Below are 26748 nucleotides of genomic sequence, written 5' to 3' on the forward strand. Positions count from 1 at the left end.
GGGAAGATTTACGGACGGCCATACACTCAAAATTTGAAATATATATACTAGTGAAAAAGGTAATTAACAAGTGGAAAGCATTTTAGATAATACATATTGATATTCTCGTCTGTACTCGCAAGCAAAGATGACAGATAACTTTAGTAGCATTATTATTGATATTAAGGCACAAAGAAACAAAGGCATGTGTTGTGCAATCATCTTTCGGCTTCGGGATTCTTATTTGTCTTCTACTTTTGTTATGCTTCCTTGGCAGAGAGGGAGAATGGGTAAATGGGACCCATTTATTAATTTATTGCCATCCCTAGTTGTATCGTTTGATTTAGGGATTCAATGCAATAGACCAGCAGTTGCAAGTTTTCTGTTTTCAATCAATAATTGTTTAAATATGGTAACTTTTCCTATTGCATGGATTCGTCCCTCTAATGTACGTTTGTCCTTTTGAATCTTGGTGGTTCATTAACAACTAGCAAGAGAAACCTTGCATTTGTCTCATCTCGTTTTATTTTAGGAATCCCATACAAAAAACAAGTGGGCGAAAATTTGTTTTTGAATTAATCTTGTGAGTCCCGCTTTCCTTGTTGCGTGTGGATCAGTGAGATCCCTTTAATTGAGAAATCCAACACAATGTATAAATGGCCATAAAGTCTTCCTTCCAATTTATATCTTTTACACAAAATCTTTGGAAATATTAGTGCTTTTGCTTTAGTTTCTGCATTTGGTATTCTTCTTTAGTCGACAATGTCTTGTATTCCTTATATAGGAGTGATCACACAATCAAAGGCTTGCTTCACAAGGTCAGTACCTGGAATATCACTTCCAAATTAAAAAGAAGAGAAGCTTCTCGAGTGTAAAGGGCAAAAAGGGCGAAACTGGAAATGAGTGGAGTTACCAGAATAACTTAACTGGAGGCGTCGCCGACTTGGTGGCGAGTCCAAGGAACTCCAACGACGAGTCCGTGAGAATTTAGTGAATAGAATGTTGGGCAAGATGGCTAAAAAAGACGTAAATCAACGGTGGCCCGTTGGAAATATCTCTAGTAACACTCAGAGAGGGTATCAAGAAGTCATGGGCCGACGTTTCGAAGTCTCGGGGCTCACATTTTCCCAAAAAGATGGGAGTCTTTCCCGCCTCAAGACTTGATCGATGATATTCCAATGGTGAAATATTCGGCTGATGTGGTTGATGAAGGAACAGAGGACTAGCAGAACACTTTTTTTTTTTTTTATCAATAGATGAGTAAATATATTGATCAAAAGAACTGTACAATAAACATACCCAGGAGATCAGGAAATATACAAAAATCAGTGACCCATGTCCCAGGCCTCAAAAAGGACTAAAACATGAGGATTAAGACTAGCAGAAGACTTTAGTTGGCTAATTCATTGAGAAGTGACTTTCGTTTCCTATGGTATAGTCCATTGGCAAAAAGGATATGGTAGCGATATGGCCTTCTTGAGTTATTATCCAACCATGTTTGTAACACCCCGAATGTCCTCTCAACTTATATTTACAACATCGGTGGCGATTTGATTTTAATCACGCATCACAAGGGTTATCATGCACAGCCACCGCCGCGAGCAGCCCCTTACGCACTGCTGCTGGTGCAGCATCTCCGGCCTTCACCTGGCCTCCACCGGCCACCGCCACGCTGCCTTCCGCGACCACGCCGCCGGGCACCTCCGCATGCGCCATCTTAGCTTGCTGGCCCGCCATCGTCGCTACGTCCTCGGGCCGCTGCAACCGGCCAGCAATCGGCCTCCGCCTCTTTCTCTCTCGATCTCACTTCTCTCTCACGATCTCTCTCTTTCTCGCACTAGGTCTCTCTCGAGCCTCTTCTCATCTCTGCCTCAGATTTCACATTTTGGAGAATGGGGCACTGTTGGAAGCTTGCCCAGCAAGCTCACGCATCCACGTGTATATCTATATATATATATCATATTTAATCCCTCAAAAATCATTAATTTCACTAGAGGAATTATTAATTACACTTGAGAGTTTTATAATTGCATTTGAACCCTCCAAAGTTTAAATTAATTACATCAAGCCACTTAAATCCTTGATTTCTCCAAAATTAATAATCGACATCTACTCGGAAATATCGATTTTGTCCCTACACTTGTGTAGAACCTTTTTTCTACCCAAAAATACTTCAAAATTATTTTACTTTCAAATCTGGACCATTTCTAAGGTCCCCTCAAATTCCCGAATATCTTCTATGACCATTCTGTATTAACACTCATTCGGACTTATACGAAATTTATTTTAGAAATTATTCTCGATCTGACTAGTTCTAGCGTCATTAGCCTTGCCTTAAAACGCTTACCAATCTCATGATTTCCTCTTAAAACATTCAAATCCCAGGGCACCTATCGTCAAATCAATAATTTTTTATTAATTAATTCCTCGAAATCGATATTTGGCTTCCTGGACCACCCAAGATCCTTTTAAAATTACTAGAAATCCTATCTTTTTCTATCGCCATGTAATATCGGGTATTACAATAACACTCTCGAAAAATTTGGGGTACTACATCTTCTTTGGCGACAGCCAACACAATGACGATCAGCCTTGATTTTTTGTCATCTTCTCACTCATTCTAACTTCATTTCAATCCTGTTTGAGCCCACGATTCTTTCTTTCTTCCCTTTACCCAATAAGCTTAAATTAAACTTACTTGACTGTTTTTCGGTGACTTGAGCCAAGATTCTGGCGAGTGCTTTGATGTTCCAACAAACCTATTATGTAATAACCCGATAATAAGTAATAATATGTTATGGAAGCTTATGTAAATAGTGGTCGAAATGTCTGTTTTAAAGTTGTTATGCAAATAAATGTGTCCTGACATTAAGAGTTAATAAGAATTAAATTATCAGTATGGATTAAAGGTGAAAGAACCCATAAGATATTAAAAAAGAGAAAAATAATTAGAAGCCCAAGTAAGGGAACGCGATTGGGAAGTTGGAGAGTGAAGACGGGCATAATTTGTAAATGGTGGGAACATGTATTGTAATAACACCAAATATTATATATTGTGTTATATGTGGGTAATGAGAAGGTAGGCTGGTGGAAGTCAGGAAAGCCAAAGGAAATTAGGCGTGCGTTGATGGTCAAAGTAATAGAGATTGCAAGTAGGGGTGTTCAAAAAAATCGGTGTACCGCGGAAACCGGCCAAACCGAATCGAACCAAACCAAACCGATCGGTTTATTTTTTTTTGCGGTTGAAAACGGTTTGGATTCTGTCCAAACCGTGCGGTTTGCAGTTTGGACAGTTGGCGGTTCGGTTTTAAACCGAACTGCCCAAGAAAATAATAAAAAAAATTATAAAAAAAATTATTATTATAAAAATCTAATAATTGACAGCCCCATTCTATTTATTTTTTACACTATTTTGTCTTTATTTTTTGCTCTTATTTATTTATATTTAATTATTTTTATTTACCAATATTTGTGTATTTATTTATCATTTTTAAATATCGTTTTTAGTGATTTTAAGTAGCATTTCAAACCGCGATTTGGCTGAACCTAAATCAGATCGCGGTCTGATTTAGTTGAAAAACCACACTAGCAGTTTAATGTGCTGAAAATGATTCAGACCGGTCAAACCATATCGTGAACACCCCTAATTGCAAGTGATGTGGTCATGTGAAAAAGTGAAAGAAAATATTAAGGTAAATACTACGTCATCAAATATTTTTATATTAATGTGGTATATTAAGCCGGGGAAAAGTTATAAATTGTCTATTACATTATATTAAAAATTATAAAAATATTACGTTTTATGTTGTATTATGTGAATATTATATATATTAATTAGGAGAAATTAAAAATTGAAATAAGGATGCTGCCAAAGTGCAAGGAATAAATATATATATATAATATGCAGAGTCGACCCTAGGTCAGGGCTACCAGGGCTATAGCCTGGGACCCACAACTAAAAGGGGCTCAAAAAATTTTTTAAATCTATGTATATATGTGTATAAAAAATTAGAAAAAAAAATTAAAAAAAAAAGTTATCGTCTCTATCCTGTCAATGAAAAGGGAAGCCAATCAATTAATTCTCAATCTCAATAAGAAATGTAATTAGGAAGAAAAATCTCTTATTAATTATATAATATAATATAAAATAAATAAACAAAATATGAGGAATCAAAACAAACTTTTTTATTAGTCAAATATGTAGTTTTCATTTTTTAATGCAATGTTTATAATGTGGGGTACTCTTTTTTCTTCATTTGGGATTTTATCTTATTGGGTCTTCGCCAAATAAGGTTTTAATGAGGCCATAGAGTATTTTTCTTTATTTTTTGTAATTTTAATAAAATTAATTAATTAATAATTTTTATTTTTTTATTTAATTTATATAAAAAGACACATTTGAGAAAATCTGCCATGAGCCTTGGAATATCCAGACCGACTCTGATAACCTGGAATGTTGTGTTGTATAATATTAGGGGTTATTGTATTAATACACATGGAAAATAGGAAAGCAAGTAAACTGGTGGAATTATCCAGCATATTGGCCGCTAGAGAGCACCTCTTCCTCCATGAACCCTTAGCCCTGTATCCATCCATGCGATGCCCATGAAGAATACAATAGAATATAATATATATGTGTTATACAAAGGAGTAGAATATGAAAAGAAATATCATGGAAATACAGCATAATGTGATAAGTAAGGGAATATAATACATGGGTACGGGTATGGGTGTGTTTGATTAAAATTATTTTTTATAAAAAATATCATAAGGAAAATTTTTTCATATTTGTATACTTGATTATTATATTTTCTATAGAAAATTTTCATGGTATAACACATTGAAGCATGTCTTGGCCCATTTTTCATAAAAAATTAGAACTAAGGGAGGTGAGAATTATTTTCTATAGAATTAAAAAAAAAAAAATTTCATCTTTTTCCAATCAAACACACCCTACCCTACGTGTTATAAGGGAATAGGAGGAGAGAAGCTGGAGGTGGTGGAAAATTCAGGAGAGAGGAGCACGACCGCCTTGGAGAAATTTCTGGAGAGGTTCCGAGCTTGAGAAAATTGAGAGAAAAGGGAGAAGCCTTCGCCGTTTATTCTTCCATTCTTCTTCCTTGCCGATTAGGTGACGTTCTTGGTGGATCTTTCTAGCAGCAGGTTAAAGCTACAAGTCCTCTCTTTTTACTTCTCTTCTTGGCAGCAAGCTGGAGGTACCAGCGTTGCTTTTATTCTTCCATTTCCCTTTCTTACCTCGTTTTAGTGTAAGCTTCTTTAGTGATTTTTGGAAGTTCTGTTTTACTCTTTTCTATTGGCTGTGATTTGCTGGACAGTGTGGTAGCTTTCAGTGGGTTGATTTTCCAGCAATCTATTGGTTTCTCACACAACTTGAGTCTCGGCCAAATCGAAAGAACAAGACAAATCAGAAACATAAAGAGTACAAGGACACGAGATTTATATGTTCGGATTTGTAAAGAGGATCCTACTCACTACAGAAGGTTCGCCTCTAGTCAATCCACTGAAGACTTTATCGATTACAATAAATTACATTGGCTTATAACAAGAACTCAAAAAATATAGTATTGCAAAGAAAATCGAAAAATTGAAAGCAAGTACAAATTATTTAAACACCCAGAACTACTTGTACAAATAGTGTAACACCCCGCTTTTACGGGCGCGTTATAAACTTGGGACAATTCCGGAACAATAATTTTTTTTTTTTTTTTCAAATGCTAAACCTAAACCACATCATACCTTGAATCCGTCCCAGAATTCCCAATTATTTTTCTCGTAAGAGAATCACTATACATATTAAATGCGGAAGCAAAGATCGAAACCTAATATCTTAACATTAATCATAAATAAATTCTTACATTTTCAATATTCCTCAAAACGTTCAAGATCTAAAGTAGCAGAACTTAAATACAGGGGCTACGTTACATACATTTCATTTCTCATGCACTTAGCTAAGTGCCATTTCATGCCTCATTTATCTTCGTATCTGCTACAATCTCCACCTGGAACGTTTGAATATTCCAGGGGCAAATCCCAAATTAGATGATGAATCATCTAAGTAAGGGTACAGAAAACATATTTCGTGTATGAATGCAATGTCTTTCATCGTAGGTGTCAACTGCACCCCTCATGCTACCTACCATTTTAGCGGCCCCCTTCTTTCGAAGTCGAGGTGTATGAGTGCACCCTTAGTAAGGCAGCGGTGCCAGTTCATACTCCCTACGGCCTCATATGCGAGTGATCAATGATATCAACGTGTATTTATGCATTTCATAATTATGTCATGTATGCAATCTACGTGATGGATTCATATCAGGGCATGTCAATATGATGAAAACATTTTCGAGGAAACATAAACCACTTGCTAACCAAGCATTTTCCGTAAAACTAACTTTAATTGGGGAATACCACTTACCTTCTCAAGCTTATCGGGCTACCTCGATATCCGTGCCTTACCTCGATTTGCGTGCCAACCTCAAAATTCGACAAGTCACTTCAGCTTATTCCTCAAAGCACCCTAATCACCATAGTTATTTAAATAAACATTAAAACCTATTTTTTCATAATTTCTGGCATTTTCTATAATTTTCTCTCTATTTCTTCCTATTTCTTCTCAATAAATCCAGATTAAATATTTTTAAAATATTTTCTCAAATATTTCACTACGATAATTCATAAAATAATATTCTTGAATTTCTGAAATTTTTTAAGAAATTTTACTCACCTTAACTTAGCATCTCGGATTTCCTCAGTATGCGTGCCCTATCCTTGAAACGCGTGCCCGGGCTGTTTTTTCACCAAAATCTCCGAAATATCATTACATCTTCATTTCTTATTTTTTAGGATTTTTCTAGGACTTTTCAGCATTTTTCCCAATTTTCTTTTCTTTTTCTTCCTTTTCTTTCTTTTTCTTTTCTATTTTTCTTTTTCTCTTTTCTTCTTAGTGTTCATCTTCCTCCTTCCCTTCACGCACCTGCAACTTCTCTTCTTCATTTCCTCTTCTTTCTTTTCTTTTCTTCTTTTCTTCTTTTTCTTCTTCTTCTTCTTCATTTCCTCTTCTTTCTTTTCTTCTTTCTTTCTTCTCTTCTTTTCTTCTTCTTCCTTCTCTTCTTCTTCTTCTTCTTCCTCTTCTTCACCGCGCCTGCACTTGTGAACCATCCATGCGCCGCCGCCGCCGCCGCCGCTACCGTCGCCACCGCCTGCCGCGGCCGCCCTTGCCGCACATCTCGGCTGCCACCACCGGCAGTCTTCCTCGCGGCCACCTGCGACCCCGTGCCCAGCCGCTGCTCGCGGCCCAGCTCACTGCGTCGGCCATGGCTGGAGCTCGCGGCCATGGCTGCCGCCGCGAGCTTACGGCCACTTTGGCCGCATTCGACCTCCATCGCCATCGCCGGTCGCTTCTCGAGCCTCAGATGACCCCACCGACCTTGCTGCTTGCCTTTAACCGAGCTGCCATGGCCGCGGCTTGCTGTTCACGGCCATGGCCGCTTGTTGTTGCTTCCTTCAGCCACCATTTGGCTTCAGCTCTCGCTCTCTCCCTCTCTCTCGATCTCCCTTTCACATTGCTCTCGACTTTGTTGCCTTTCTTCGATCAAGCTCATTGCCTATTTATAGGCAACCGAACGCTCCCCTATCTCACTGCCGAATCATCTTGCCATTACCTATTGCGTGCGAAGCTTTCCAAATTTTGTAGAGCGGCGTGGCAGAGATTTGGAGATTTAGATTTTTGCATGAATTACTCCATAAATCGTGGCCGATTGCAGCAAGGTATGGGCTGCATTTTACAGAGGCATGGCCTCTGCCATGCGTGTACATATATACATATATATATATATTTATATATCCTATATTATATTAATATATATAAAATTATGCTTTAAATCTTAATTTTCTCATAATATCACTTGAACAATTTCTTAATAGCAAAATACACCCCTCAAATGCTGAATTAAATTGCATTTAAATACTGAAAATCTATAATTAATAACTTTAAGGTTACTCGATTTAAACGATTTTGTCCCAATGTCTTCACCGGGCTGTCGTTTCATCCTAAAACCACTGAAGGGTTGCTCATTACACAAAACCGAAGCCCCCCTAGGGTTCCGTTGATTTTTCGGGAGTCTCCTACAACGATTCGGTTTTACAGCCTAATTAGTAGCTGTATTTTAGCTGTACCGAAAACTGTTCTCGATCCGATTTCTTTCGATATCATAAATCCTATCTCGATACGCTCGTCGAGACCATATAATTTTTCTTAGACAATTTCACTCCGAGGCATTCCCTGCAGTTGATTCGATACCTGAAATTGCTATAAAATCAATTTTTCGATATCCTAAACTCATCGAAATTACATGGCAGCTCACACGAACATGGGGTATTACAAATAGTCTCTTCACCACAATTCCTCACGCCTCAGGCATATTTATAATAGAGATTACGCATTACAAATAGATCTTACCAATAACAAGCCAATCGATCGAATAAAGGAATTCACGAGAGTGTGTCTCTCTTCATGCACCAAAAAGTAGGGTTTTCAAAATGAGGAATGAGCCAATTTGTAGATTAGGGCATCAAAGAGCCATTATATAGTAGCGAGAAACCGAGCTGGGCCAAAGAAAAACACACATGGGCCATACTTGGACTTGGCTCAATAATAGATCTCGGCCCACATTAAGAATGGATTTTGGCACATAATATTAATCAGCACAATTATCAATAGTAGATTATATATATATACACAATAAATTGCATTTAAATGTAAGTAAAATGAAAACTCAATTGCATATAAGAAAATGCAAATAGAATACACATAGAAAACATAAATGATAAAAATCATTTTAATGCATTTTGAATAACTTTATTTAACAAATTTCATCTTGATTCAAGAATTGATTAAATAGTGAATTTTTTACTAGAGACCTCTGCAACTCTCACGATTACTTTGGGAGCACATTTGAGCCAAAAAAAAAAAAAAAATTGCACTACTTAAATTTGTGACTTGAGACAGACTCAGCTAATACAAAGTCTCTAAAGACAACAGGATCGAAAGATAATACAAACCGAGAATACAACACTAAGTCAAACCAGCGATTACAACACTCTCTCACAACCAATCTTCTAAACATCTCTCACACTCAAACCCTATGAGTTAAAAGTAAAAGATACAAACCAAATTTTCAAATTGCTTTGCTTGCATGAGTTCTCTTCTTGCCCAACTAGGGCTTCTGTTCATACCTTTTATGATCAAGGTATATTAGGGTTGACACATTAGACAAGGCATTCCCTAAGGTTCCACCTTAAGCCTTGCACATTTCCACCTTAAACTAAACATCATTAGTGTGTTTAGGTTTGACTAATCCTATGAGATTAGACATATTAATTTCTATGCCGATTATCAATTCTTCAAACTTAATCCTCTTTCATGTTTGATATTCAACTAAGATTTTCCACTTCTTAAACTTCTCAAAAGATTCATTTTTTTACCTAAAGAAGAATATCCCAAATCTTTTCCAGAATATCCACCAACAAAGGAAATAAACATATTAGGCCCTAGAAAAAAAAATAGGGAACATGGAAAGAACTATACTGACAAAGTAATAAAACTACAACACATGAGATCCACCTATAACACATGCATCCATGAGATTTACTCATAACACAGAATTCACAAAACTCTAGATTACAGAGATATAATGAGGATGTGACATTTTATTAACATCAAGAATAATCAAAAGTGTCATTCTTATACATCCCATGTAATGTAATCTAGCATTTAGGGCACTATCACTAATATATTTGACCATTTGTAATTGTTCTTTAATTTTTTTTCTTTTTTGTTTTTCTATAATTACAATGGAGATGAGCATTTTAGAAATTTAAAAAAAATATTAATAATCATTTGTTAACTATAGGGGTAAATAATCCACATTTATAAACTTTAAGGGACGTGCATGTTATTTTCAAAAACACATAGGCAATCAGTGAATTTAGCAAAACCTTAATGGTGAGGTGTGAAATTTACCAAAGCCATTTTGGTAAATGTCTCTTAATTTTGTGAACGATGTTTTGATTCCATTAACCTTAGTCGTACGCAAATCCACCTCAATCACAATCAAACTTCGAAGATTAATCACAAATGCCTAAATCAAATCCGAAATCTAGATTTGAAGAACCCCAAATCAAGATTTGAAAAGACCCACAAAATTTCAAACACTCAAATCAAAACCCAAATTTGTATTCAAATACCCCACACAATCATAAATGCCTCACAATGCAAGAATCCTAGATCACAAGTAGAAGACTCTCATGTCTAATGCATTTAGAATTGAGTTTGAGTTTAATTTTCAACTATGGCTTCATTTGAAATAGAATTGACGCCATTAATAAATTTAAAAATCATTGATAGCATTAAGATGACATTTATCATAATAATTAACTTGTCACAAATCTAAAAGTAAAATATTTTATTTACCCCTTATAAAAATATAGTAGTCCTCCTCCCCCCCCGGGGCCAAAAAAAAGGAAAGTTTTAGGGTAGATTAGTTTTTTTTTAAAGCAAATGGATAAAAGAGGTTCTAATTCCTTCTATGACTAATTTTAAACCTTAGAAAATTTTCTTATACATAATTTAAATTAAAAAAATCTACCTACATTTTATTTATTTTTTGCACACATATTAATTAAGTCTAAATAAATAAAAATTGAATCAAATTAGTCAAAATAAAAATAAAAAACTTACCAGACTGGAGCCATCGCTAGAAATGTTTTCTAGCCAACGTCATCAACAATTGCTTCCTCCTCTTAAATCATCTCTCTCTATGCTCTATCTCACCCCATGTGTCCAAAACTATTTTTTTTTAAATATTTAATTATGATATTTTTATATAAATTTATTAAAAATATAAAATATTAATACATAAATATCCCAAAAAAATATAACTAAAAATTCAAAAAATAAATTCAACTCAAATGACAACAGACACCAACTTAGAGACTGAAGGGATGGGTACGCCTTAGGTGTGTGCAATTAAATATAGTTTTGATTAATTAAATTTTAACTTGATTAATATTTAATTAGTTTAAATTTCGCCTGATTAAACTAAATCTTTGCATGAAGCTCTTCCCAGCCAAAAAGAAAAAACCACAGACGCAGCTATTATGTCAGAATCAAAAATAAATTCAAACGTGGAAAGCAAACAAGCAGATGGATGGATTGGAGTGGTTCTCAACAGAGATACCATGCAACACCAACAAAATAAGGAGGAGATGGAAGAAACATGCATCTCTATACACATGCATGCATGTGGCTTCTGGATATTTGTATAAACTTCCAAACAGCCTGAATATGTATAATGCTTCATATATACAACTCAAGCATAAACAAACTGTGTCATATCTGGGTGGGTTTACTGTGTAGATTACCTCTATATATATACATATGTATATATATATATATATATATGTACGTGTAAGCACTTCACAATTAAATATTTACAGGAAAGACCAGAACAGAAAGCATCATCAACCGTGTCAAAATCCAGCACAAATCTCTTCCCAGGTTTTAAACGCATGAACCCAACAGTAAGTACTAGACGAGCCTTCTTTGTCCGCTCATATATATAGTTTGGTTTAAGAGTTAGTATCTAGTGCCTTCCTTGCTTAAGCAGCGAGGCCTTCATCCCTCTATAGCTCTGGAGCTCTTCTAGTGCATCAGCTATTGTCTTCGGCCCAACGCGTACAGATTCCGCCATGCTTGCAGAAGAACCAGGTTCAACCTCTGGTTCCCCAGTGCAGCTACTCGAGGCAGCCCCTGATAGCTTAGCTCCTGAAAAGTTGACAGAACCGGAGATATTCTGAGACAGAGGTGGGGCTTTCTTCAACATATGGATAAGAGCACCAACAGCTGCGTCTTGGGATTTCCTGATGGGAAACATTCCTCCAGGCTCAAGTGGCTCACATGGATGTTCTTTCTGATCGAAAGATCTGGGTCTGAGAAATGCAGTAAGAACATAGTTAATATATCCCATGATGAAGAAACAAAGAGAGGACACTGAAAGTAGTGCAATTGCAGGCATGATGATGTTCCTCGCCCATTCAACTTGTATCGTTGAACTTGTTCCAAATTGAAGTATACCAGTAGATTTGGTTACATAATAAGCAAGAATGTCAATCGTTAGAAAATATTCCTAATTGAGACCTCATTATATGTAAAAGTTCTCACAAATTTTAAAAAATAATACCTCAACAAACAATACACAGTTCTAGAAACTTGGACATTTCAGACTTGCTTTCTTCTAACTTCCAGAGATTACATCACAGAAATCACAACATGACCATTGTTGTAACACCCCAAATAATTTTAGAATATTTGCAGGTTTAAGAAAATAAATTCGAATTTAATTAGGAGAAAATTCGGGATTGTTGGTAAAATTTGAGTGAGTGCGTGAAATCAAATTGAATACATAAAAGTGTAAATACATGTGAGAAATTAGGGATTTATCTAATTGATCAAAGAATAGGTTGAAAAGGGCAAGTGAATATATATACATATATATATAGAAAAAGTAACATATACATATATATATATAAGAGAAAACAAAAGAAATATATGTGCGTGTGTGAAAATATATATATGTATATGTACATAATATATACAACAACAACAACATATCCAACCTTTATCCCACTATGTGAGGTCGGCTACATGAATTCTAGACTTCCATGTATTTCTGTCTTTTGTCATATCCTCATTTAGATTCATATATTTCATATCAAATTTTAATGTCTCTCCCAAAGTCTTCTTGGGTCTACCTCTATCTCTTTTTGTGACTAATTGTTCCATTTCATCAACTCTCCTCACAGGAGCGTCTCTTAGTCTCCTTCTCACATGACCAAACCATCTTAGTCTAGTCTCTCTCATCTTCTCCTTGATTGGCACTACTCCTACCTTATTACGAATAACTTTATTTCTAATTTTATCCTTTCTTGTATGTCCGCACATCCATCTTAACATCTTCATCTCCGCTACACTCGTCTTTTGCTCATGCTGGTATTTGACTGCCCAACATTCTGAGCCATATAGCAAGACTGGTCTTATAGCAGTCCTATAAAATTTTACTTTCAATTTTAATGGGATTTTACCATCACATAACACCCCCGATGCATTTCTCCATTTTAGCCAACCTGCCTTAATTCTATGTGCGACATCCTCGTGGATTTCTCCATCTTTTTGAATCACTGATCCCAAATATCGAAAATGGTCTTTTCTTTGTAAGATTTGGTCTTCTAATTTTATTATAACATCATCCACTCTTACATTTTTACTAAATTTGCATTCCATATATTCTGTTTTCTTTCTACTTAATTTAAATCCCTTAGATTCTAAATTGTTTCTCCACAACTCAAGCTTAGTGTTCACTCCTTCTTTTGTTTCATCTACCAACACTATGTCGTCTACAAATAGCATACACCATGGCACATCTGTCTGAATATCTTTAGTCAATTCATCCATTACTAGGTGCGAGGGAGATGTGAGGTCCTGTTTTTTTGTGGCATGCCATATGCATATTTTTATGTGGCAAACTAGAAGCATGTATAGGTTTTATTCTAGTGAAATCAAATATAAAGCATGCTAAACCTGTTGTATGAACTAAGTTTTCATTTAAAGAACATCATTGTATTTTGGTGGAAATGGACGAATTTTACATTCATATCTTAGGTTGTAGTCTTGGTTGTGACACCCAAAAACCTTTTTTTCCTTTTAAATTCAATATTTTAGAACGAATTGAAAATTTGGACTCATTAATATGAGTTACAAATTAAATTAGGTTTGATCTATTAAAATAAATGTGCACATAAAGACCCCACCTTGATAAACTAAACCAAGCACAAGAGTTTAGGTGGAAGGACAAGGCCACTAGAGGTAATCTCCCTAACCGTCATGTAGGAGAATAATCCCTAGTGAATTTGGAGAAAATAAAAAATGGAAATGGAAGGTCAAGCAAATAATGGTTTTGAAAGCAAAATGTAATTTATAAGGGTTGCCAAATGGCCTTTACGGGAAATGTTTTCAAAAAATAGAAAGGGGGTTCAAAAAAATCCTCAAATTAAGACGTGAAAACATGCTCTAAAGAAGGGTCTTCCAATTGTAGAAACCGCTTATTCATTATGCAATCCAACAGAAACATATTTTTTATTTTTCAAATAATGGATAAGTATTCAGGTTGAGGAACCCAACCGGCAAGGGCCTAGACCTCAGCTATGGTTTGGGAGAAACATTTTCTATAGTTAAAGTGGTCGACTATTCCTTTTTTCTAGGGTCTTGTTGAACACAAGTCTGTGTCAGAAAGCACTCACTTCTCAATTGCATCAATTATAAAGTAATAATTGACTTGGGTGACTTACAGATTTGTTCCCCTGACAAATAGCATAGTACTAAAAAATTATAAATAGTTGCAACAATTGGTTGGTTTCTTAATGTCATCTTGTGAAACATATCACACAATTGGAGTTGGGTAAAGTATACGGGAACAAATTGGATTGACAAGAAAGTTGTGAAATCTAACAGGAAAACTAGTGAGCAACCAATCTATAGCTTAAAAAATAAATAAACTGCAATGAAACACACCAACCATATGCAAGTTGAACGCATTTTATCAATCATGCACAATAAGTGTCAGTGATATCTGAAAATTCTTGGTTTTTTTCCTTAAGAAAATGTTGAACTGTAGTTCTAAACAAGTTTGAATAAGAGGTAGAGCTCTGTTTCTTCCCTTCACATATAATCTTTTCCTTCTTGCTGAGAATGCACCATTTCTCAAACAAAAATAAGAACATGAAACATATGACAACTGAAAAGAAAAGGAGAACAAACAGATTCCAAAAACCAATAATTGATGCCTCCACAAAGATAACTTGCGGGAGTTTGCTGCACTAAAATTACACAATGCTGAATTAACACTTGTATCCAGTTTTAATTCCACTTAACACCACCATAATCAATTCAGTATTGGAGGCAGTTTGATTATGTGAACAATCCAAAACCACATCTGCTCATCCCTTGGGGGACACCTCAAGAGCTAGGCTGCTTGCCCATTAAAGATACTAACTTAAATCCATGCTACTTCTAAACTTGTGATACACTGGTGTCAGACCCTTTACATTTGATTTATGTTATGGAATATACGTTCAATATCAGTAGTTAGACACATATGGTATACCAACAAATACATTCAAATAACTGAAAAACCCAGGCAATTATGCTTAAGACTCATTTTCTGCATACTGCTCTACTTAGTCTATAAAAGATGTCCATGAGGATGAGAAAATGAATCCAACGCTTACAATAACAGAACAGGGCACTGCAGAAACTATGCAAATTGCTACCTCCAAGATTTCAGAACACCAAGCAACAGATACCCTATTGAGGCGCAATCAATCTTGAATAGTTGTACTTTTCCCATGGTGCTAGGAACCAAAAGTCCAACAGAAATGGGTAATTTTTTTGGCACCAGAAAGTAGGCAGGGCAAAATAAAGCAAGAATCATTAAATTTCTATTTGTCAAGAGATGAACCACCTACTCTATATATTGTGGATACCCTTTCTGTTGGAGAATTCCTGAAATCTCTCCAACAATATTTTCCTGGTTTCTTTCCTTAGTGTCATGTGCCTGCCCTGTGGGCAATAACACGTGAATAAGGGTAGTTACAGGGTGATATGCATTGTACTTAGAGGATGCTATGTATAGTTGTACTTCGACGGTTAAGGTTTTTGGCGGGAAGAGATTTCCGTGTGACTTGGGGAAATCAGTATAAATAAACTGATTTCACCTTTGGAAGGCATCCAGAAGATTCATTTTAATACAATTCTGAAATTCTCTCCCCCCCCCCCCCCCCCCCCCCCCACCTCAATCATTCTTCCTCTCAACCCCTCTGGTTTCACTGAATTCTTATCCGGAGTGGAGAGAATTCTTGCCAAATCCTTAAGATCTAACAATTTTGGTATCAGAGCTCGTCCTAGGTCGAGAAATTCCTTGTAAATTCGACTTGATGGCTGATGGAACTCAGATGAAAAATTTTGAATCGCAGCAGCAACAGTTTGGCTCGATGGTGGCTGATTTGCAAGCTCACGTGGATCAGTTGGAGATCGGGTCTAACCGAAACCACGAGGTGATCATTCTAATAGACCGGAAGTTGGATGGAGCGATTACTCAGATCCATGAGGAGGTGGGAAGCCAAATCAGAGAACAATTGAAAGGTTTCATGCTTCATGGTGATGTTTGCTAGACAGAATTCAATAAGAATTTCTCTTGACTTTCCTCCTAGGGAGAGATCTGACCCGATTCTTCCCGGACATGGGATGAATCAAAGGGCACTTGGAAAGTCCGAATTTGGGGAAGATCTGGCAGAGATAGGGGAAAATGTAGTGGGGCATAGACAGGAAGTGCCAGTGGTGCAGGATTCTCTATGCCAAGGTTTGATATCCCTATGTGTGATGGCATGAGTCCTAGGTGGTGCGTAAGAAGGTGCAACGGATGTTTGAGTGGTATGGTGTCCCAGATCAACAAAGGGTGGCCTTAGTTGCGGCCTACCTTAATGATGTGGGAGATGCATGGTACCAGGGGTGGTATGAGGTAAAGGAGGATTGTAAGTAGGCCAAATTTGCAAAGGAGTTATGCGAAAGATTTGGAGATCGAGGTCTGATGGACATAGTGGATGAGTTTAATAAGATTAGACAAGGAGGAACCATGTTGGAATACTAGCTCAAGTTTGAAGAACTAAAGGCACTCATGTTGAACTATAACCCCCACCTAACTGAAGCATACTTTGTTTCAAGCTTTATAAGCAGCTTGAACAAAGAATTGAGACCAATGGTGAAGGTGTTACAACCTAAGATCCTCAAGCATGCAGCAAAAAGTGCAAGGTTGCATGAGTTGACAATCAAGGCTCTAATGAAAAGGCAAAGGCTATTGGCCAAGGGGGGAGTTCATCACGTGCTGCCACAAGGGAGTAAGGGCTTCGGCAAGGAAGTGAGTAGAGGGGTGCAAGGAGTTAGGAGCTTGACACTACTAGCCCCTAATACTCAAGGAGGTAAGGTGATAGAACAGAAGAGGCAAGTCGGACTCTGTTTCCGGTGTGGGGACAAGTATTTCCCGGGCTATCAATGCAAGAAGCAACTGCTCCTACTAGAAAGGGAGGAAGGAGAAGAGGTAGGGGAGGAAGAGATAACTAATGTACATGAAGGAGGAGAGGAAGTTAAAAGAGAAATATCATTACATGCATTGAGAGGGTTGACCAATAGTAAAACAATCAAGGTGGAAGGGAAGGTGGAGGATTGCAGGTTAATGATCTTGATTGACAATGGGAGTACCCACAGCTTTCTAGAAGAAACAGCCCGGAGATTGAAGTGCACCCTAGTTAATACTCAAACCGCTATCGATAACGGTGGCCAATGGCAATAAACTGATAAGCAGGTCAGCATGCGATGGCTTCTATTGGGAGATGCAAGGGGAGGAATTTGAGGCCGACCTATGGCTACTCAAATTAGGGGGATGCAATGGGGTGTTGGGAGTAGATTGGATGAATCATGTAAGTCCAATTTGCTTTGACTCTAGTAAGATGGAGGTGACATTTGAGAAAGAGGGTAAGAAAATGGCCCTCATAGGCAGTAAGGCGATGGGGATATGTAAGATAATAATGGGGAAGCAACTACAAAAGACGCTCAAGCAGAAGATGACTCGGGTGGCCCAGCTATTTTCCCTTCAAGCCATGGAGGGGATGGAGAAAGAAGACCAGGAGCTGGGGGAAGATCTCATGCTAATTGTCAGCAACCTACCCCAAGTTGATTTAGAGGCACACAAACATAACCTTCTTAATATATTAGTTGAATTTGAGGATCTTTTTGTAGAGCATAACTCCTCACCCCCGCATAGAACCCTTGACCATTCTATTAACCTAAAACACCTATCAATGTCGGGACATATTGTTATCCTCCCACCCAAAAGATAGAAATAGAAAAAATGGTCAAGGAAATGCTTCAAAAATCCCTGATCAGACCAAGCCACGATCCTTTTGCATCACCTGTGTTGTTGGTCAAAAAGAAAGATGGGTCATGGCGCTTTTGTGTGGACTACTGCCAATTAAATGCCATGACATTTAAAGACATTCCCATTCCCCTCATCAAGGACCTATTAGATGAGCTGAAACATGCCACCATTTTTTTTAAACTTAATCTCAGATTAGGCTATCATCAAATCCGAATAAAGGCCTAAGGTATACCAAAAACTGCTTTCATAACACATAAGGGACATTACAAGTTCTTGGTAATGCTCTTTGGCCTTACCAATGCCCCAGCAACATTTCAATCCTTGATGAATCAAATATTCGAACCTTACCTAAGGAACTTTATCCTTGTCTTTTTTGATGACATACTTGTGTATAGCCAGACCTTTGAACTTTATCCTTACCACAAATAGATGGAGGGGCAGATGGCGGGTCTATAGGAGGGACTGGAATCGATGAGGACTAAATTCCAGAGGGTGCAAAATATAGAGAAGAACATGGCAGTGATGTTGGACCAATTCAACCTCTTGATGGCGCAATGGGAGGAGCAAGAGAAAGAGAGGAAGGGAAAGCGCGATGGGGGAGACAAACCTTCAGGTTCCTCCTTATCAATTGAGCTGACACTGGAAACAAAAGGGAGGAATGGGGAAGTAGGCAGTGGAGTCGATGGAATTGGGTGACAGGACACACGTTGTTGGCGCTTGGAAATGCCAACTTTTGAGGGTGATGATCAAGATGGTTGGGCTTTCCAGGCTAAACGTTACTTTGCTGAAAACCAGCTGATGAAGCCGGAGAAATTGGAGTCGGCAGCTCTGCATTTTGAAGCGGCTGTTCTCTCTTGGTTCCAGTGGAAGCAAGGGCGACGATGAGTGAGGAGTTGGGAAGAGCTCAAGGCGATGCTAAGGAGCCGATTTTGGTCCACCCAGGAAGGCACGATGGAGGAGAGGTTCCTCGCGCTCCGGCAGTGGGGGTCCGTCAAGGAGTATTGTCTCTACTTCGAGACTCTGGCCATTTTATCAACAGGTTGAGGCCGAATATCTAGGCCGAGAAGAAGGTGTTGAGGCCAACTAGGTTGGAGCAGATGATGGACCTAGCCCAAAAGATTGAGGAATGGAATCGGGTGATCCATGGAGATACTTTTGGATCCAGCCCAAGCAAAGGTCAGGCCCCTTCAACCCCGATTCCACCTTACTAGTGAGTGGCGATTCTTCCACCTTCGCCTCCTCTCCCAAAATCGACGACACCCATCCCGCCTTGTCATACTGGCCTCCAGTCGCTGGAAAATTGAACAACCCACATTTTAAACGGCTTAGTGAAAGCGAGCTACAAGCCGAACGTGCAAAGGGTCTCTATTTTCACTATGATGAGAAATACACGATTGAGCACAGATGCAAGAATAAGGAGCTATAGGAGATGGTCATATATGAGGGAGAGAAGGAAGAAGAGGGAATGATGGGAGAAAAGGAGATAGTGGAGAAGTTAGACAAACTGAAGAACACGATTAAGGAGGGGGAAATGGTGGAATTGTCGTTGCATTCCGTGGCCCTAACTCCACCACAGACGATAAAGGTAAAAGGGAAAATTGGAGGGCTGGATGTGGTAGTCTTAATTGATAGTGGAGCCTCCCACAATTTCATAGTAGTCGATCTGGTATAGAAATTGGGGTTGATATGAACGCACACTAGTGGCTACGGTGTGATCATGCGTCTGGGTATGGCGGTTCAGGGAGCTGGAATATGTAAGGGGTGACTTTGAAGTTGCAAAATGTGGAAATTGTTGAGGATTTCTTGTCGTTAGATTGGGGAGCTCAAATGTTATTCTTGGAATGAAATGGTTAGCCACCCTTGGGTTAACACGAGTGGATTGAGGACCGTTGGTTATGAAATTTTGAGTGGGGGACACTACTGTTACTTTGCAAGGTGATCCTAGTCTCAGCAAGACATTGGTATCCTTAAAGTCGGTGATGAAGGCGTTTCGTGAAAATGGAGAGGGTATGCTCCGAGAATTGGGAAGTTTGTCTATTGACCTCATGGAAGTAAGGGTGGAAGTACCTGATGGGTTACAAGAGTGTTAGCATAATTTAGGGAGGGTTTCGAGGAGCCGTGTGGACTTTCCCCTCGTCGGAGGCGCGACCACAATATCACACTACATCCTGGGACTACTGAGCTAGAGATGGTAGAAGAACCAGAATTCATACTGGGGTAAGACCTGGCACGGGAAAGAACTTAAGGGGCATTGATGTTCTTATCCAATGGAAGGGGTTGCCACCCCTTAAGGCCACGTGGGAGCCATACCATCAGATACCTGCATCAATCCCTTGAGTTTCACCTTGAGGACAAGGTGAGTCTCATGGGTGGGAGTAATGTTAGGACCCCTGTTAGTCACACTTACTAGCAACGTTAAAGGAGGGGAGAAGTAGGGGCATCCAAGGACAATGGCTCAAGGGCAGAAGAGTCACATTCGGTTAAGGAAGGAAATAACAACTCACGTGGCTGCAACGGACTGAGGAACACATATAAAAGGGAGGGGGGAAAGGAGAGAGAAGGTAGCTAGACAATTTGGAAGAAGTTTTGGGAGAGGGGGACCTCTCGAATAGGCCATTCTTTTGTTTCTTTTTGTTCATCCATAGCTTTGTAATCGGAGATTTCTATTGTTTTGATTGTGAGATCCTATCATGTTAGTATTGTAATTACTAATTAAGAGTTGGTATAATTGTAATTAGATCCCAAGCTGCACGTGGCCACTTGGGAACTCACGACAGAGAGTTAGAAGAACTCTCTAGAGTGTAACCATCTCCTATAAATAAAAAGCTTCTCGCGAGGATGGGGATTATGTGAGGTTTATTCCACACATCCTTTCCCTCCATTCCTCCCAATTTCTCTCCCTCTAATTCTCGTGTTCTCTTTCTTCTCGCCAATTCTCTATTCTTCCTCAATTACGAAAGAATCCCCCTTGTCAAATCTCATATCTGACATTTGGTATCAAAGCCAGCAACCTAGTCGAAGCAGTAGAGATGGCTGAGGGCACGCGGCAAAGCAAATGGAATCCAGCTTGGATGCCAATGAATTTGGGATGCGACAGAACCAAGAGCAAGTAGAAGACCGCATAGAGACGTCGGAGTTGGGAATTAGAAATACTCAAGAAGAGATCAATCAGAGCCAATCGGAGAATGTGGCTAATTTGGATCAAGTTGTTAGCAGGCTCAAGGAGGAATTTGCTGGATTAAGCCAACAAATAAGTCAACAGGTGAGTGTAGCCTTAAGCATGTTTGCTCGGCAGCCCAATGTCAGCCTCCCAACGGATTTTCCTCCCCATGCTTCATCAGCGCCAATCCTAACAATGCCGAGAGCGAGGCAGAGGCCTAATGAACAAATGGAAGCAAGGGATAGGATGGAAGTGGAAGAAGATAATCTAACCCGAGGAATTAGGGGCAACCACTCCAATCCTCTAGGGCCACGAATGGACATTCCCGCGTTTAAACGGGACAGACATCAATGGTGGATTAGGAGGTGTGAGAGGGTATTCTACCAATACATAGTAGCTAAAAAGGGAGAAGGTGAACATGGTCGGGGCCTATTTAGATGATGTAGCAGATGCATGGTTCCAAAATTGGAGCAGAGGGAGGGTGGAATGGAGTTGGCCAGAGTTCATGAATGGTTTGTGCAACCGGTTTGGGGAAAAGACTAGAACAGATGTCATAGAAGAATTCAATAAATTGAAACAAAAGGGATCCATAAAGGAGTACTAGGTGAGATTTGAAGAACTCAAATCCCTATTGTCCTTATCCCACCCCTCCCTAGATGAAGCCTATTTTATATCCAGCTGCATTAGTGGGTTGGATGATCAAATCCACCCCACTGTTAAGATGCTCTACCCCACATCAGTAGGGCAGGCAATAGAGCAGGCTCATCTTCATGAGATGGCCTTGGAGGCTTTTGCCAAAAGACACAGGTTGTCTCCTAAAGGATTTCGGGAGAGTATTCCTATGGAGCAGTGAGTAACGGAAGCACTCAACCCTGGCAGAGAATTAGGTTGATAGGGAGGCACTAACCAACACCACCCCAGCTAAGGCCCTGACTATGAATTAGAAACAGCAATTGGGGCTCTATTTTCATTGCGGGGAGAAGTTTGGGCCGGGGCACCAGTGCAAGCGAACGTTACTTACAATGGAAGGCCGAGGGGAGGAGGAAATTGGAAAATGAAGGAGTGGAAGAACAAGAGGAGCAGATTGAGGGGAATGAAGGGAGGGAAATATCCATGCATGCATTGCAAGGATGTGCCTCAAGCAGGGTATTAAAGTTAAAGGGAATAGTGGGAAAAAGGAAACTCGTGGTGCTCATCAACAGTGATAGCATTCACGGTTTCCTTAATGAGGAAACAGCCACTATCCTATAGTGTGAAATGCAGGAGAGACCCCCATTGTCTGTGCTGATTGCCGATGAAAGCCGGATGGTGAGCCAATATAAGTGTAAGGAATTCTGATGGGTGATGGGAGGTCAAGAATTCTCAGTTGATTTGAGGATTCTTAGGCTTGGGAGATGCCACATCGTGCTAGGGGTGGACTAGATGTGGACAATGAGTCCTCTAGTGTTTGACTTCAACTTAGAGGTCACTTTTGATAAGAAAGGCCAGAAGGTTACTTTGGTGGGGTGTCGAGAGACAAGAGAATGCAAGGTAGTGTCACGAAAAAGGCTACAAAAACTCTTGGAACAAGGGGGGACGGTGATAAGGCAATTACATTCCCTATACGCCCTAGAGAGGGATAGAGACATGGGGAAGGCCAGTCCTATCAACCAGCTGAGGAGAGGAGATCAGCCTAAGGCCAAGGCCCTAGTGCCACGCACCACTCAGGTACACCCACATGACCAAATTCACTCATTGTTAATGGAGTTTGAGGAGATCTTTGCCACCCCCTCAACCCTTCCCCCACACCGGTTCCTTGATCACTCTATTCACCTCAAACCCAATAGTGAACTGGTTAATCTAAGAGCCTATCGATACTCTCCTATCCAAAAAGCTTAAATTGAAAAATTAATTAGGGACACGCTAGACAAATCCCTCATCCAACTGAGCCAAAACCTATTTGCTTCCCCGGTTCTCCTAGTAAAAAAGAAGGATGGATCATGGAGATTCTATGTTGATTACAGACAATTGAACTTCCTAACCATCAAAAACAAATTCCCAATACCCATCATTGAGGATCTCCTTAATAAAATCACAAAAGCATCTATTTTTACCAAATTGGACCTCACCTCAGGTATCATCAGATCAGGATGAACCCCAATGACTGCCACAAAACAGCCTTTCGAACCCACCAAGAACACTATGAGTTCTTGGTAATGCCATCTGGCCTCAGTAATGCTCTTGCAACTTTCCAACCCCTAATAAACCATAATTTTGCTCCTTACCTTAGAAAGTATTCTTTGATGACATCTTAATCTATAGCCCTAACCTAACCAGCACTTGACCCACCTCAGAAAGGCATTTGAAATCCTCAAAGGCCATCAACTTTATGTGAAAAGGTCTAAGTGCACCTTTGCAGAACCTAGAGTGGAATATTTGGGTCATATTATATCAGGACAAGAAGTGAGCACAAATCCCCAGAAAGTGGTAGCTATGGAGCATTGGCCTAAGCCCGAAACCCTAAAGAAGCTGAGGGGATTCTTAAGGCTCACAAGCTACTATTGAAGATTCATCAGGGGCTATGGAGTGATAAGTAAGGCTCTCACAACTCTATTGAAGAAGAGCAGCTTTCACTGGGGTACCGAGGCAAATGGGGCCTTTGAGAAGTTGAAGAAAGCCATGACTCAAGCCCCAATTCTAGTTCTACCTGACTTTTCTAAGGAATTTGTATTGGAGATGAATGCCTGTGATGTGGGGATAGGAGTTGTACTTAGCCAATAGGGCAGACCAGTGTCCTACCTGAGCCAAGCCTTGGCACAAAGGCACCTAAGCCTAAGCATACATGATAAGGAGTTGTTAGCCGTGTTGATGGCAATAGAATGTCATGTACCTACGATTTGAATTGGCAACTGAAAGGATCCGATAGAGCTAAGTCCAAGAACAGAGGGAATTAGGGGGAGATTAGACAAAAATGGGGAAAAATTTAGAGATAAATGAGAGAGAATAGCAGAGAGAAATGAGAGGGAGATTTGAGAGAAATCTAGAGAGAGAAATGAAAATTTCATTATCAATTCAACCATTATTCCATCTGATTACAATAGCCCTTTATATAGGCATATCTAATTGCATAACCACCCCCATGCTTCTAACTAATTGCTAAAATATCTCCTAACAATTATCATAAGCCTATTACTATAACCTTGAGTCATCCAATTCCAGCCTTTCCATCTAGTTTATTCTCCTTTCTTTCATTCTCCTTCTAGGCCACTTCTTCGTTCTTAGGTTCTCATCAACTAGAACAAAAATGATGATCATTGCAGTCAAGACTGCATCAACCTCCAAAGAGTAACAAACTATTTCCCTTAGGTTTGCAATAGCTATCAAATTAAGATTGCTAGTACACATAGTCTGAGGATCCACTATGATGCCAAAGCCTGTTAATATGTCCACATCAAGTGCTTTCAATGAATTTAGTCGCTCTCTGTCATAGGTAGCAATTGAAACCTGCAACCCTAAAGCCTTCAAATGATGTTCATTTTGAAATTCACCCATCTAACGGGTTACCACATATGTTCCCCTCCTCTCATCATCTTCAAAAATGACAACAACACAATGACACCATTTAGGATTAGCAAGACTTCCTCCTGCTGGTGCAGTCTTCCTCTTATCCTTCCTAGTTGTCTCCTGCTCACTGCCGTACACCCCAGATTTATCTTTCGCAATTTTCTTCTCCAATGGTGTCCCAATGTCCCTCCCAACAATTTTCTTTCTTGTATGGTCATACTAATTGTATAGGAAGGGATGTGTAGGTTCCATAGGTTCCTCAATGGCTGAAACATGGTTTCCATCCCAACCTTCATCCCCAATATGATTTGTAGCCAGATTATATAAGGAAACCATCCTCCTATCCGAACTATCAGAGGCATGAAAGCCAACCTCATAGCAGTTCTCATCTGCAATCTAATTTGTAGACTGATCCTCAACCAAATTTTCAACTTCCTACTCTTGCAAAATGTGGTCTACATAGATCTCTTTATCCAATTTCCTTTCTTCTTCGGGACCTTGCACTACCCTTGACAAATCTACTTCAGTTCTAGCACTCTCTTCTTTAATATTGAGTGGATTTTCAGTCGAAACCTCTTGATTCCATGTAAACAATTCAGCAACTCCTTCTTCCTTGTGTTTGCTGGAATTTCCCTCTATATGAACTTCTTTTTCAACAATATCAGATTGTCTCTTTGCCTTTGCTGCCCTATCAATCTGTTCATTACAGATTCCCTTTGGATAATGTCCTTCACCACCAATATCATCATTGATGTTGCATTCCTCCTCCTTAATAATTCTGCTAAAACTGGTATACTTCTTCCACTCCACATTAGAAATAGGCAGTGAATCTGTTTCCTGCCATCTCGACTTCTCATTCGGCTGTTCCATTTTAAGGAATTTCTCTTTGTTAAAACTTACATGATAATCATCGAAGAATTCAGTGAGAAAGTTGTAGTGATACTTCTTAGTTAGTATCATCACAAACTCCTGCAACTACTCATGTAACATACGGCCGAATTCCTTGCTCGTATCATGTACCACACTTCTTGTTTCCTTGTCCAAGTGGCTGATCTCATTCTCAAACTTCTTTTCCCATGCATAAGGCTTTTGGCCAAACTCCTCATGATGTCTACCTCCAACTAAAAATGCAACATTCTTTTGCTGCAATTGTGACCTCATCTATTTCATGTATGCACTGCTCCCCATGGTTGACATCTCCTGAATAGTACGCTTCGAAGACCAAGGGGTAGAAGTTTCGTACATTGAATCCCTTATCTCCCTTCGATATCTGCTTCACAGTAAGCACCTAGGATAAACGATTGCCTCTCAACACTCAGCGGCCTTCAATTTCTCAGCAAGATGAGCCACATATCTTCCAATTCGACTCAGACTCGATGCTAAGGTCACTTATGTCAGCAGTCACCAAAGAAACTGTTGTAAACTTGCCTATGTGACTATGTCAGCCTCAATTCAGCAGAATAATTGGACTCCAGATCCTCTTCACTTAATTCACTGGAAGTCCACCCAAATCGCCGGAATTCACCACTGGAATCGCTTGTGATGCTACGACTTTGCTTAGCAACCTGAATCCACCTTTGTCACCGTCGTAAATCAGCTAGCGTGGCTTCAATGGATATGATAAGAAAGTTCACCTAGCTCGCCAGAAATCGCGACCAAAGTTCGCCCAGCTTGTCTGAAATCACGGCCAAGAATCGTTGGCATGTTCCACTAGTTTCTACAAGCCGCCTCTGTATCCATTCCTCCAATTCGCCACTATCTCCCTCTCAAATTAGGTTGGAGTCACTAATCACACTCGCCTATCAACACTAAGGCCTTGGAAATTTTTGAAACTCTAGAATTCGCTGGAATCGAAGTCGCAATCACGAAGACTCACAATCGCCCCAACCGACGCTTCCTTCTCGCCCAATCACCGTTCAGGCCAGAATCAAAATCACAATCACGAAGACTCCAATCGCACCACTTGTTGTGGATCAGTAGTCTACAATTTTCCGCCAACCGCAG

General features: G+C 39.3%; 1 protein-coding gene across 2 annotated transcripts in view; it reads right to left on the reverse strand.

Moving 5' to 3' along the window:
- Positions 1–11252: 11252 nt before the first annotated feature.
- The window catches only part of LOC127803314 (autophagy-related protein 13b), a 29573-nt gene continuing 14077 nt past the window's right edge, over positions 11253–26748 (reverse strand). For both annotated transcript variants that reach the window (XM_052339440.1, XM_052339439.1), the window contains exon 4: positions 11253–11985. In XM_052339440.1, coding sequence (XP_052195400.1) covers positions 11640–11985 — 346 coding nt within the window. In that variant the 3' untranslated portion in view covers positions 11253–11639. The remainder of the gene's footprint in view (positions 11986–26748) is intronic.

This window comes from Diospyros lotus, chromosome 6 (assembly GCF_014633365.1).
Source record: "Diospyros lotus cultivar Yz01 chromosome 6, ASM1463336v1, whole genome shotgun sequence".
Lineage (NCBI taxonomy): Eukaryota > Viridiplantae > Streptophyta > Magnoliopsida > Ericales > Ebenaceae > Diospyros > Diospyros lotus.